This window comes from Myotis myotis, unplaced genomic scaffold (genome assembly GCF_014108235.1).
Source record: "Myotis myotis isolate mMyoMyo1 unplaced genomic scaffold, mMyoMyo1.p scaffold_m19_p_6, whole genome shotgun sequence".
Lineage (NCBI taxonomy): Eukaryota > Metazoa > Chordata > Mammalia > Chiroptera > Vespertilionidae > Myotis > Myotis myotis.
Window position 1 is genome coordinate 82,730,018 of NW_023416368.1, and position 11,894 is coordinate 82,741,911.

The 11,894-nt window shown below is 46.2% G+C and overlaps 1 protein-coding gene across 1 annotated transcript in view; it reads left to right on the forward strand.

The window, feature by feature from the left end:
- VAV1 (vav guanine nucleotide exchange factor 1) overlaps positions 1-11,312 on the forward strand; it is a 62,520-nt gene extending 51,208 nt beyond the window's left edge. Inside the window, exons 23-27 of the mRNA XM_036313922.1 lie at positions 4,080-4,196; positions 6,678-6,765; positions 8,026-8,140; positions 9,414-9,565; positions 11,009-11,312. Of these exons, the coding sequence (XP_036169815.1) occupies positions 4,080-4,196; positions 6,678-6,765; positions 8,026-8,140; positions 9,414-9,565; positions 11,009-11,062 (526 nt within the window). The 3' untranslated portion in view covers positions 11,063-11,312. The remainder of the gene's footprint in view (positions 1-4,079; positions 4,197-6,677; positions 6,766-8,025; positions 8,141-9,413; positions 9,566-11,008) is intronic.
- The last annotated feature ends 582 nt before the right edge of the window (positions 11,313-11,894 follow it).

An 11,894-nucleotide genomic window follows, 5' to 3' on the forward strand; every position in this document is an offset into this window, starting at 1 on the left:
GAGCCTCCGTCTTTACCTTATTTTATGGGCAGTGGTTTTCATTTTGTAATGGTCCAATAAAGAACGGTGCATTTTAGAGTCGTTGGCGACTTAGACCGGACCTAACAAGAGTGTTGCTTTTATGACCATGTGTCAGCACATTTAATTCTTGTCACAGCCTTTTGGAGTAGGTGCTATTCTTAACTCCCTTTTTGCAGAGAGGAAACGGAGGCTCAGAGAGAAGGGATCTGTTCAATGTCACACAGTGAGGAAGTGACAGAGATGGGATTCCACCCAAGTCGGCCTGACTCCAGGGCCTGACTTTCTGCCTCTTGAGAGTCACGGTGACACAACGGGCATAGAACAACCTTGTGCATTTCATATATGAGGTGCTTCGACTGCATTCTCGCCATTTGCCAGAAGTGTTCCTCTGTGGCGGGTGGGCTTCTCACCCTCTTTCTAGAAGAGGAATTTGGGGCTCAGAGCGGAAAAACCAGTTCCTGAGGTCACAGAGCATCTAGGGGGCAAAGCCAGGATTCCAACCACAGTCTCTCCAGGCTGTGCTCACTCTGCCCACCCCTGCCGGGAAGTGGTCACCAGAGCGGAAAATGGGGTGAGGAGAGTGAGGCACTCACTGTGGGTGAAAAATCGAAGGGGGCACCAAAAACCTCAGGCATTGAGGTCCACAACATTTTAATGTAACATTCTAAAAAATTAACATCAAGGCAAAAAAATATCCCAGATGAGCAAGACATCAAAGTTGTAAATACAGAAAGGGTAGGACAGGGCTGGGAGTAGAAAGAGGTGAACTGTGTTGAATCAGGCAAGTGCAGAATCAGACCATGTGTTTATTTAAAATGTTGACATTTTGCTCATCATGGGGTTTTTTTGCACTCATTTAAAAAAATATATGTTTTTATTGATTTGAGAGAGAGAGAGAGACAGAGAGAGAGAGAAGCATCGATGTGAGAGAGAAACATTGATCAATTGCCTCCCGCATGCACCCCAACTGGGGATAGAACCCACAAACTGGGCATGTGCCCTGACCGGAATCGAACTGGCAGCCTTCTGGTATACAGGATGATGCTCAAGCAACTGAGCCACACTGGCCAGGGCTGCAGTCATTTTTAAAATTTTTATTTATTGATTGATTTTAGAGAGAGAGAAACATCGATTTGTTGTTCCACTTATTTATGCATTCATTGGTTGCTTCTTGTATGTGCCCTGACCAGGGATTGAACCCACAATCTTAATGTATCAGGATGACACTCTAACCAATGAGATACCTGGCCAGGGCCAAATTCATTTTTAAAATTGAGGTGAAATTCACATAACATAAAATTAACCACGTTAAGCCCTAGCTGGTTTGGCTCAGTAGATACAGCATCGACCCAGAGACTGAAGGGTCCCCGGGTCGATTCGGTCAGAGGCACGTACCTCTGTTGTAGGCTTAATCCCCAGATCCCCAATCCTGGTTGGGGCGCATGTGGGAGGCAACCCATCAATATGTCTTTCTCACATTGACGTTTCTTTCTCTCTGTCTCTCACCCACCCTTCCACTCTCTCTAAAAATCAATGGAAAAATATCCTTGGGTGAAGATTAAAAAAATTTGACCATTTTAAGTATAATTTATATTCACGTTTAAATTTATATTACATATTTATAATTATATATCATCTAGAATTATATATTATCTAGAATTAATACCTATTTATGTTATGTTTATATTTATAGTATACATTAATACTCATTTATATATCATCTATAAATATAATTATTTATATCATCTATAAATATATTTATATCATCTATAAATATAATCTGTAATTAACATTTGTTACATATTCACATTTATTTATTATCTAGTTTATATTATCTATAATTACCATATTATTTATGTTACAGATTCACATTTATAGCATAAATATATTCATATTCACATTATATATTATTTATAATTGTATATAATCTATAATTAATATACTTATTATATATTTACATTTACAACATAAATATACCCATATTGACAATTATATTCAACTAGAGGCACGGTGCATGAATTCGTACATGGGTGGGGTCGGCCAGGTTGGCAGGCCAGCCTTGCCCCCGATCAGGGTGGTGGGGGAGGGTGATGAGGGGGGGGCGCTGACCCAGTTGAACTCCTGGTTGAGGGGACAATTTGCATATTGGCCTTTTATTATATGGGAAGGATGGCACTTTAGTACATTCACAGTGATGTATGTATATTACTTCTTTCTTGCTGGAAAACATCTTCATTCCCCCTAAAAAAAAAGCCTGCCCCCATTAGCAGTTACCTCCCTTCCCTCCCCAACCCCTGGCCACCACTAACCCACTTCCTGTCTCTGGATGTGCCTGTTCTGGTCTTTTCACATGAATGGAGTCACACCCTGTGTGGCCTTTTGTGTGTGGCTTCTCTCACTGAGCGTCATGTGTTCAAGGTTCATCCATGTTGTAACTAGGGTCAGGACTTTGCTCCTTTTTATGGCTGCTTTTGTAGTCTTCTTGAGTTTTAAAAACCTTACATTAAAATACTACTTTTAAAAATTAGTACATAGCCGGAACCGGTTTGGCTCAGTCGATAGAGCGTCGGCCTGCGGACTGAAGGGTCCCGGGTTCGATTCCGGTCAAGGGCATGTACCTGGGTGGCGGGCACATCCCCAGTGGGAGATGTGCAGGAGGCAGCTGATCGATGTTTCTCTCTCATCGATGTTTCTAACTCTCTATCTCTCTCCCTTCCTCTCTGTAAAAAATCAATAAAATATATTTAAAAAAAAAAATTAGTACATAATAAATTAAATTTATTGAAGTGGCCTTGGTGAATAACATTATCTAGTTTTAAGTGTATAATTTTAAAAATAAATAAATATATATATATGTATATATATATATATATATATATATATATATATATATATCTTTTATTGATTTCAGAGGGAAGGAGAGAGAAACATCAGTGATGAGAGAGAATCATTGATTGGCTGCCTCCTACATGCCTCTACACTGGAGATCGAGCCCAAAACCCAGGCCTGTGCCCTGACCCGAAATCATACCATGACCTCCTGGTTCATAGGTCAACGCTCAGCCATGCTGGCTGGGCTGCCTTTATGTTACGTTGATGGTTTCTTCTGCTGTGGAGAAACGTTTTCGTTTGATATAGTCCCGTTCATTTATTTTTGCTTTTCCTTCCCTTGCCTCTAAGGTCAAGTTCATAGAATTCTCTCTGAGACCAAGGTCTATTAAGTGTAGTACCCGCGTTTTCTTCTTTGTGGTTTCAATGTTTTAGGTTTTATATTTAAGCCTTTAATCCATTTTAAGTTAATTTTTGTGAATGGTGTCAAATAGCAGTCTAGTTCCACGGCTTCCCAATTTTCCCAACACCGTTTATTGAAGTGGCGTTCTTTTCTCTGTTATGCGTTTTTGACTGCTTTGTCAAAAATTAGTTGCCCATATATGTGTTGGTTTGTTTCTGGGCTCTCAGTTTTGTTCCACTGGCCTGTGTGTCTGTTTTCCTGCCAGTACACTGTTTTGACTATTGTAGCTGTGTAGTAGACTTTGAAGTCAGGGAGGCTGATACCCCTGGCTTCGTTCTTTTTTTCTCAGGATCGCTTTGGCTTTTTGGGGTCGTTGGTGGTTCGATACAAATTTGATAATTTTTTGTTCTATTTCTGAAAAAATGCCATTGGGGTTTTGATGGGGATGGCATTAACTCAGTATATTGCTTTAAGTAAAATGGCCATTTTAACTAAGTTGATGCTTCCAATCCATGAACATGGAGTATCTTCCCATTTCTTTGTGGCTTCTTCAATTTTGTTCAACAATGCGAAGTACTACTTGTTATTATTTATCTTGATGGCTGAATTTGTTGACCCACCCCACCCCCACCCTTTAAATTGCCCACTTCTGGACCCTGGCCACGGCCTCCTCCGGACTTGTTTTGGTGTCTAAGGGCGGTTGGACTTGGGCTGTCACCAACTTAAAAAAAGTCACACGGGTTAGGAGAAAACGTGACCCCATGTAGCCATATGGGGGCGCAGGCATGGGGGCTGTGCAGACCCCTCTCCTTGGTGTGTCTCGGCAGGTACGCTGGCCCCATGGAGCGCGCCGGAGCAGAAAGCATCCTCACCAACCGCTCCGACGGGACCTTCTTGGTGCGGCAGCGGGTGAAGGACGCAGCGGAGTTTGCCATCAGCATCAAGTAATACCCCCCTCCCTGACCCACCTCCCCCTGTGACCTGGGTGACGCAAGTGGCTGGGAGGAAGGGAGTGTACAGTCACGATTGCCATCTTTTCTTCCTTCCTTCCTTCCTTCCTTCCTTCCTTCCTTCCTTCCTTCCTTCCTTCCCTCCCTCCCTCCCTCCCTCCCTCCCTCCCTCCCTCCCTCCCTCCCTCCCTCCCTCCTTCCTTCCTTCCTTCCTTCCTTCCTTCCTTCCTTCCTTCCTTCCTTCCTTCCTTTCTTGTAAGAGAACATTTATATGGCAAATTACAGAGGTAGAAAAAGTAATTCCTAGAAGACATGGGCTTAGGAAACAAGCCATAGAAGTCAAGGAACGCCCTTGGAGCTTGGAGTGAGGAAGCTGAGGGTAACGAGCCTGGGGCAGGGAGAAGACGGGAAAGAGAAAGGCACCGCTGTGCTCCCCGCTGGCAGAGCGCCAATAGCCACCTTGTATTCAACCCCTGGGGTCTGAGTGCGTTTAAACAAATGTATTTCCTTTAAATGACTGACAACCCACAAGGACGAGATGTTTCCTAGGGAGGTTCCAAAAGGCACCGAGCCCCGCCTAGGAAGAGGCAGAGCCAGGACGTCACCTGAACCGGAATCTCACACACACACACCCTGTCTCTCTGCTTCTCTGGTTGCGGAGGGCAGCTGCCCGCTCAGGGTGACTCACTTCCTCGTAGGGTTTGTAGTTGTGTCTGGATCTTAAACGGGGCCTGCCCTGTGGGAGTCCTTTGCTGCCGGGATCGCCAGAGATGTTGCATTTGTTTGTGTGGGACTCCCGAGCAGGTTCATTTTCCTTTAGGTTGATTCCTTAGTTTTCTCAGACTACACAGGCAGTTCAAGTTCAAACTCCTGGTGATGGACACAAGAAAATGGAATGGTCATGGCTGAGACGCAAGATAGAGGGGGAGGCTCTTAGGGAAGGGGGGCCTCTGCAGGTCTTGGACGCTGTTCTCAGAGCTGCTACCGAGTTGCTAACCTGTTGCTAAACTGAGCTCAAGGCTGAGTCATGAACATCCCGAAACACCTGCGGCCTGGACGCATTTAGACCCAACCTCCTCCTCGTAGTTCTCACCCCTCTCGGTTGCATATTTAAACTAACGAAGCTCTGGTAACTCGGCCAGCGGCTCTTCATTTGCAGGAAAGGAAGAATGACACTTTGGGGATTTTGCCTTGACAGACCTTGCCTTTGTTTGTTCTACTCTGGAACACAATTTTGGTTGATACCTGAAAAACCTGTGTCTCCAGGGCTGCAACTTTTTGCTTAAATGAAAGCCTTTTGTTATGTCAGTCTGAACCGCTCCTTGGTTGACACGCAGACCTTGTTGAGGGCAGGCTGAGGCTATGAATTCCCAAGGGTGGCTTTCTGTTTGGGGGCTGAGACAGACAAAGATGTTTATCATCCTGGCTGCTCTGATGGGTGGCGTTTTCTAGCGCCCCCCCTTCCCCCCCTTTTCCTGAAGGCGAAGCTTCTTGACAGTCCAGCCTTACAGGGTATGGGCGGGTCTCAGGCCAACTCGCCACCTGGAGGGACCCCGTAACTCTTCTCGCGTCTCTGTGATCAATGAGATATAAACTTCCTGGTTCCCAAGATGAGCAAACTCCTTAGGGTCGCAGTTCATACTTACTGCTTAGTTTACTGCTTCGTGTTTAGTTTTGTCCTCATTTCTGGCATCTGGGCATTTCCCTTTTCTTTTGAGAACTCAGCACTTTTCTCCTCGGCATTTCTAGGGGTTTTCTGTGTGGGAGGAGGTTTGGTTTTCTAGTTCTCCAAACTGGCTGAAGTGACCATCTCTTCCCCGTCCTCGCTGCTCTGTGGTCTGCCGTGTGGTTTAAGCTAGACACCGTAGGTCTCGTCCTATCTACTGTGGACCAGCGATTTTCAACCTTCTTCATCGTGTGGCACATAAACTAATTACCCAAATTCTGTGGCAAACCAAAAAATACATTTTTTGGCCAATCTTACAAAAAAAAAAAAGTTTAATTTTGATTTATTCACACTGGACGGCTGTTGTGTTGTCATTTTTAAATTTAACAATCTGATGGAAAAGAGGTCAGTGCCCTGGCTAAAGAGTCAGGTATTGCCTGTTTTAAAAATTCTTGCGTCACACGGGTTGAAAATCACTGTTCTAGAACATTCCTTTCTCGGCAAGACCTGACTTCTCAACAACCCTGTGAGTCCAGGAAGATGACTCCTGTTATCTTGGGAAGATCTGGAGCCTTAGAGGAAGAAAGGAAGTTAGAGCAGAAAAGGCCCGAGGGAAGGAACCAGTTGGTGCAGCAGCAGGAGGCAGCTTCAGTCTTGGGCTCCAGTGGTCGCCCCCTCCCTGAAGCAGCCGAGACTGCTTTTCCCATGGTTTGGGGTACAGCCTGGGGCTGAGGCTTGGCTGAGTATGGGCCTGGGTCCCCAGCCTCAGGGCTCAATGACCATCTCACCCACTCTCTCTCTGCTTCCAGGTACAATGTTGAGGTCAAGCACATTAAAATCATGACAGCAGAAGGACTGTACCGGATCACAGAAAAGAAGGCCTTCCGGGGGCTGGCGGTAAGGGCCAATCTTCCCCCAACTCCAGTTTTCCAGAATGCAGCAGGACCCTTCCTGAGGCTCCATCTTGGGACGGCCTCCCTCTTATCCATATTCACAGGGGCCCCTCCAAGGGCACTTTGGATCAATTGGCCTTAAAGGCAATCCCCTCATGACCAATAGTGATGATGGGGGTGGTAATCATAGTCCTAAGTAACAGCAGTGAGCATTGACAGAGCACTTACTGAGTGCCACACAGGTTATAGACAGGCCATCAGTGAATGCCCTCAGAACTCACTGTCTGAGTTCCCGTTTCACTGATGGGTGACACTGAGACGAGCAGGGTCCCTGCGGACTTGAAGGGACAGGTTTCTGTTGGACTTGAAGATTTAACTCTGCCTAATCGGTTTCATGATCACCCGACTGGGCATGTGCCCTGAACAGGAATTGAACCCGAAACCTTTCGGTTCATGGGACTCCACTGCTCGACCAACTGAGCCACTCCAGCCGGGCCAGGAGCCCTTCTTAATAGAGATCTTCTTTCTCAGGGCCCACATGGGCAGCTTGGGAATCTAGAACTCTAAAACACAAACATGTCCTTTTACAGAATAGCCCTGAGTTGTTTACCTGTTATTAGCATCAGCTTGAGCATTTGTGTAATAAATGCTCCTAAGGGCAATACATCTGGGACTTGAATTCAGATCAGTCATATTTCAGAAGCCAGCACTTAGCGGCTCTATTCCGCTGCCTCCCCAGAGGCTGAGCTCTGGATCCACGCTCTTCGGGCCATGGGACCCTGGCCAAGGCACGTGGCTTCGCTGTGTCTCGTTTTCACCATTTATAAAACACTTGGTACCACCAACATACTCCCTCGGGATGATTAGGAGATTTTGACGACGCATGGTTGCACTCTGGCCAGCACATATTAGGTGCTTAATTATTATTATGATTAATTACAAAAATAAGGCTCCTGGCACCCACATGGGGGTCCGGTTTGATTTTGGTGAGGAGGTCGTTAGGCAGGTTGATTATTGTGTAAATGTGTCATGAAGCAAATTGGTTATTAGAGGAACCGGCTGTAGGCAATGTGGTCTCTCCCCCATAAAATGGCCCTGGCTGTGCAGAAATGGAATGAGCTGCCCATCACGGGGATTGTTCGAGGAGTCACTTGCCAGGGAGGCCTCCTGCTTCATAGGAGGAGTTGGATGTGGCTCCTTCCCGGGCTGCCCCCTCAGGGGCGGGCCTGCTGGAATAGCATCTGTCCTGCTGCCCCCCTGCCAGGAGTTGGTGGAGTTTTACCAGCAAAACTCACTGAAGGATTGCTTCAAGTCGCTGGACACCACCCTGCAGTTCCCTTTCAAGGAGCCCGAGAGGAGAGCCATAAGCAAACCGACAGGTAGGATGCACCAGGCTGGGGGCCTGCAGCCCCAGCTCCTTCACATCGTGGAGAGAAGGCTGGGGGATACCATGGACATTCCTTCCAGTGGGCGTGGGGAGGTCCTATCTGTGAATCAGCAGGGACCCTTCCTACTCCTGCCTGCCCTTTGCTCTGGAGTGGTTTGCATAGGTGGGTCAGGGGTTATGTCTTTATATTGGGGAGGATGAGGACGCTGGGCACCAGCAGGGTCCTCACCTGTACCTGTTAAGCCTATATTTTTGTAACAATATCAAGGATTTATTAGTACCTACAGCCTTCCCCTACAAAAAGGCGACTCCTGTAGTGCACTCTAACGTCCCTTTTCCTTTGCACCTCTTACACACTGGATTTGTTGAAATTATCTGAAATGTTGGATATAGTTTCCTATAATTTAAAATAATTATGACATATATTTATGAATCCTTGCATAACAATTGAATTTGACTTGTAAAAACAGAATCAAGAATTACTTAGACCCTATATTTCTTGTTTCTGATGTTTTTCTTTATTTTTTAAATTTTTTATTTTGAGTCAAATTTTGTTTTCCTGAGTCAAATTTTGTTTTCAGAAAAGTCATATGGGTTGTATAGTGTCTGAATTTTTTTTATGTCCTAAATGTTTTTTTTAAGATATTTAAAAAGTAATTATCATTAAACTATTTTATGACTGAAAAAGCAAAACAAGGTAACATGAGGACTCCAAGACAAAAATTATTTCTGTTCACATCACTAAATCGAATAAATGTTTCTGTCTGCCTGCATGTTACTAATTTGTACTGGCATAGATATGGATGTCCAATCTTATCATATTTGCAGAAATACAACAAATTAATTACAGTATCACTTACATTGTCCTATGAAAAGGTCTCTGTGTCTTTTACCCCCTGCTTATCTTTCTCCCATTTCCACTTTTCTGACTCTTGGTCCTTCTTAAAATAATTAATATTTAATAGCTTAAAATGATTTTTTCCACATCATTTCTCTGCATCCTTTACTATAAATATATACAAATCATCTTAAAAATTATTATGGTATTACTTTCTAAATTTGGACGCTGGTGGGGCTGCAAGGATGATTTTGGGAGTACAACGGTGTCCCCTCGGAGCACGGGGCACCCAGCACTGTACAGAGACGCGTTGAAGGACCCTTCATCCTAGTGGTACCCTCTTGGGGGCATTATCCTTCCACTGCGCCTGGATGGTGGGCCGGTGTCTGCCCACGGCTTCTTACCACCTCTGCTCTCCCCTACACAGCGGGAAGCACCAAGTATTTTGGCACAGCCAAAGTCCGCTACGACTTCTGCGCCAGGGACCGATCCGAGCTGAACCTCAAGGAGGGTGACATTGTCAAGATCCTTAACAAGAAGGGGCAACAAGGCTGGTGGCGAGGGGAGATCTATGGCCGGGTGAGTTAGGGCGGAGCTTGGCATCTCAGGCATCCTGACCTCAGTGAAGCTGTACTGGAATTATGGGCTGGAGCAGCTGGGGAGTGGCTCATGGGAGGCCTTACCTGGTTAAGGGGAGTGGGGGACATAGAGGTTTCATTCATTGATGCAACTTGCATTTACTTATTGAGCACCTATTATGTGCCAGACCTGCTGAGTGCTGGGGAGACAAAAATGAGCACAGTACAATCCCTGCCCTAGTGAAACTCATAGTCTAGTGAAGAGGACAAAACTGAAATCAAGGAGGTGCAGTGCTGAACGGCCAACATTGTGATGGGGGATCGCCGGGCAGCGTGAAAGCCCAAGGGGCGCAGGTCAGGACAGCTTATAGGAGGCCAAGCTGACCGCTGAGGGGTTTTTGTCTCTTGTTCACTGTAGTATCACCAGTGCCTGGCACACAGTAGGTGCTCAATAAAATATTGAGTGTATGAAGAGGCAGAGCTGGGATTAACCACTTTTTCCCTTTGTACTTTTTCGCCTGTCTGAATTCAGACTGTCAGGAGGGACCTCAAGGTTTCTCAAAAATGTTTGTTTCTGCCTGGTTTTTATGTTTGTTTTACAAAGGCAGAGAGTCTTTATTCCATCTGTTGATGAATCCCTAACCTCTAGAGTGCTGCTTCACTTGTAATGGTTTCTCAGAAATAATTGTTGAATAAAGACAAAGAATGGGTTAGGAGCTTATGTTCTCCAGAGGGGAAACATGTGAAAAAGTGACCTGGAATATTGCTTAGGTGAAGAGTGTAGTTAAAGACCATGAAGGTAAGGTTATTCTGCAATAGAAGACAATTAGGGTTTGAGAGAGCCTTTGGGGGGTGTTTAGGAAGGTCTAAGCTGTAAAGCATTTATCCATCCACCCTGGCATCCATCCATCATTCCATCTATGCATCCATCCATCCATCCACCCAACCATGCATCCTTTCAATAAATATTCTTTAAGTGTATACTGTGTGCCAGGAACTATTCTAGACTCTTGGCACTCAGTGGTGAATAAGACACAAGAACCGCTGCCTTATGGAGTTTATATTGGAGAGGGAGAGAGAGAGAGAGAGAGAGAGAGAGTTTGTGGGAGAGACAGGTAACAAGTCCATAAATAATAACATAAACAATCACTAGATGGTAATAGGTGCTGTGGAGAAACTACAGTGGAAAAAGGGCTGAATGTTGGGGGGAGTGGGGTTTGCAGTTTTAAACAGGAAGTCCCTACTGGTAAGGTACTGTGTGAGTAGAGAACAGTAGGAGGGGGGAGTGGTCAGCTGTGTGTGTATCTGAGGGGTGTATTTTCTGGGCAGGAAGGTATGGCAGGTGCAAAGGCCCTGAGGTGGGAGGAAACCTGCCTGCTGAGCCGAAGAGCCGCAGGAGGAATGGTGTACGGGCTGCCCTGACCCCTTCCTCGTCTCTTTCCAGATTGGCTGGTTCCCCTCTAACTACGTGGAGGAGGATTATTCTGAGTACTGCTAGCTCTGGCACGCCGGCAGGAGGGCGAGAAGCTGCGGCTGTGAGTCCAAGACGGCAGGCTGCGTGGCCAGGGGCTGTGACAGGCCCCAGCGGGCGGAGAATCCGAGATGGACTACGAGGGCCTGCGTCCAGTTGACGGGGCTTCTGGGGCGATGCCCGGCCATGGTTAATTTATAACACACTGATTTCCCCTGGGGTGTCCTCGGGAAGGTGGGGCTCAAGGCAACCGCTTTGAATAAAATGATGAATGGAGGGACTGGTGTTGTTCAGGGGCCCTGCAAGGGGAAGAAAGGGAAGGGGGGAAGGGATGCTGGGGCACAGACAGACCCACCCACTGAACCCTGCCTTCCAGCCTTACCACCCTTCTCTGCCATTTAAAATAAGACCTGAGGGTCCTAGCCAGTTTGGCTCAGTGCATAGAGTGTCGGCCTGCGGACCATGGTCAAGGGCACATGCCTGGGTTTCGGGCTAGGTCCAATGTGCAGGAGGCAGCCAATCAATGATTCCCTCTCATCATTGATGTTTCTATCTCTCTCTCCTTCTCTCTGAAATCAATAAAAATAGATTTAAAAAAAAAATACCTAAAGTAGGAAACGGACCCCCAGGTAGCATGCTGCAAGGCATTTGACCCTCACAGACTCTGGATCCCAAAACGTAACGCGCGTTTGCTTTTTCTATAACGGAACTTGATTGCTAGTTGGAGCCCCTCTGATTCTGCCGTGAGGTCAACACTTTGTTTCAGTTGAGCCTGGGTCTCCTTAGTCAGTTCTCCCCAAGATCACGTTGACACCCCAGGGGCTGTGGCCCTGGGGTGTTGGGGAGGCCACTGGGACCT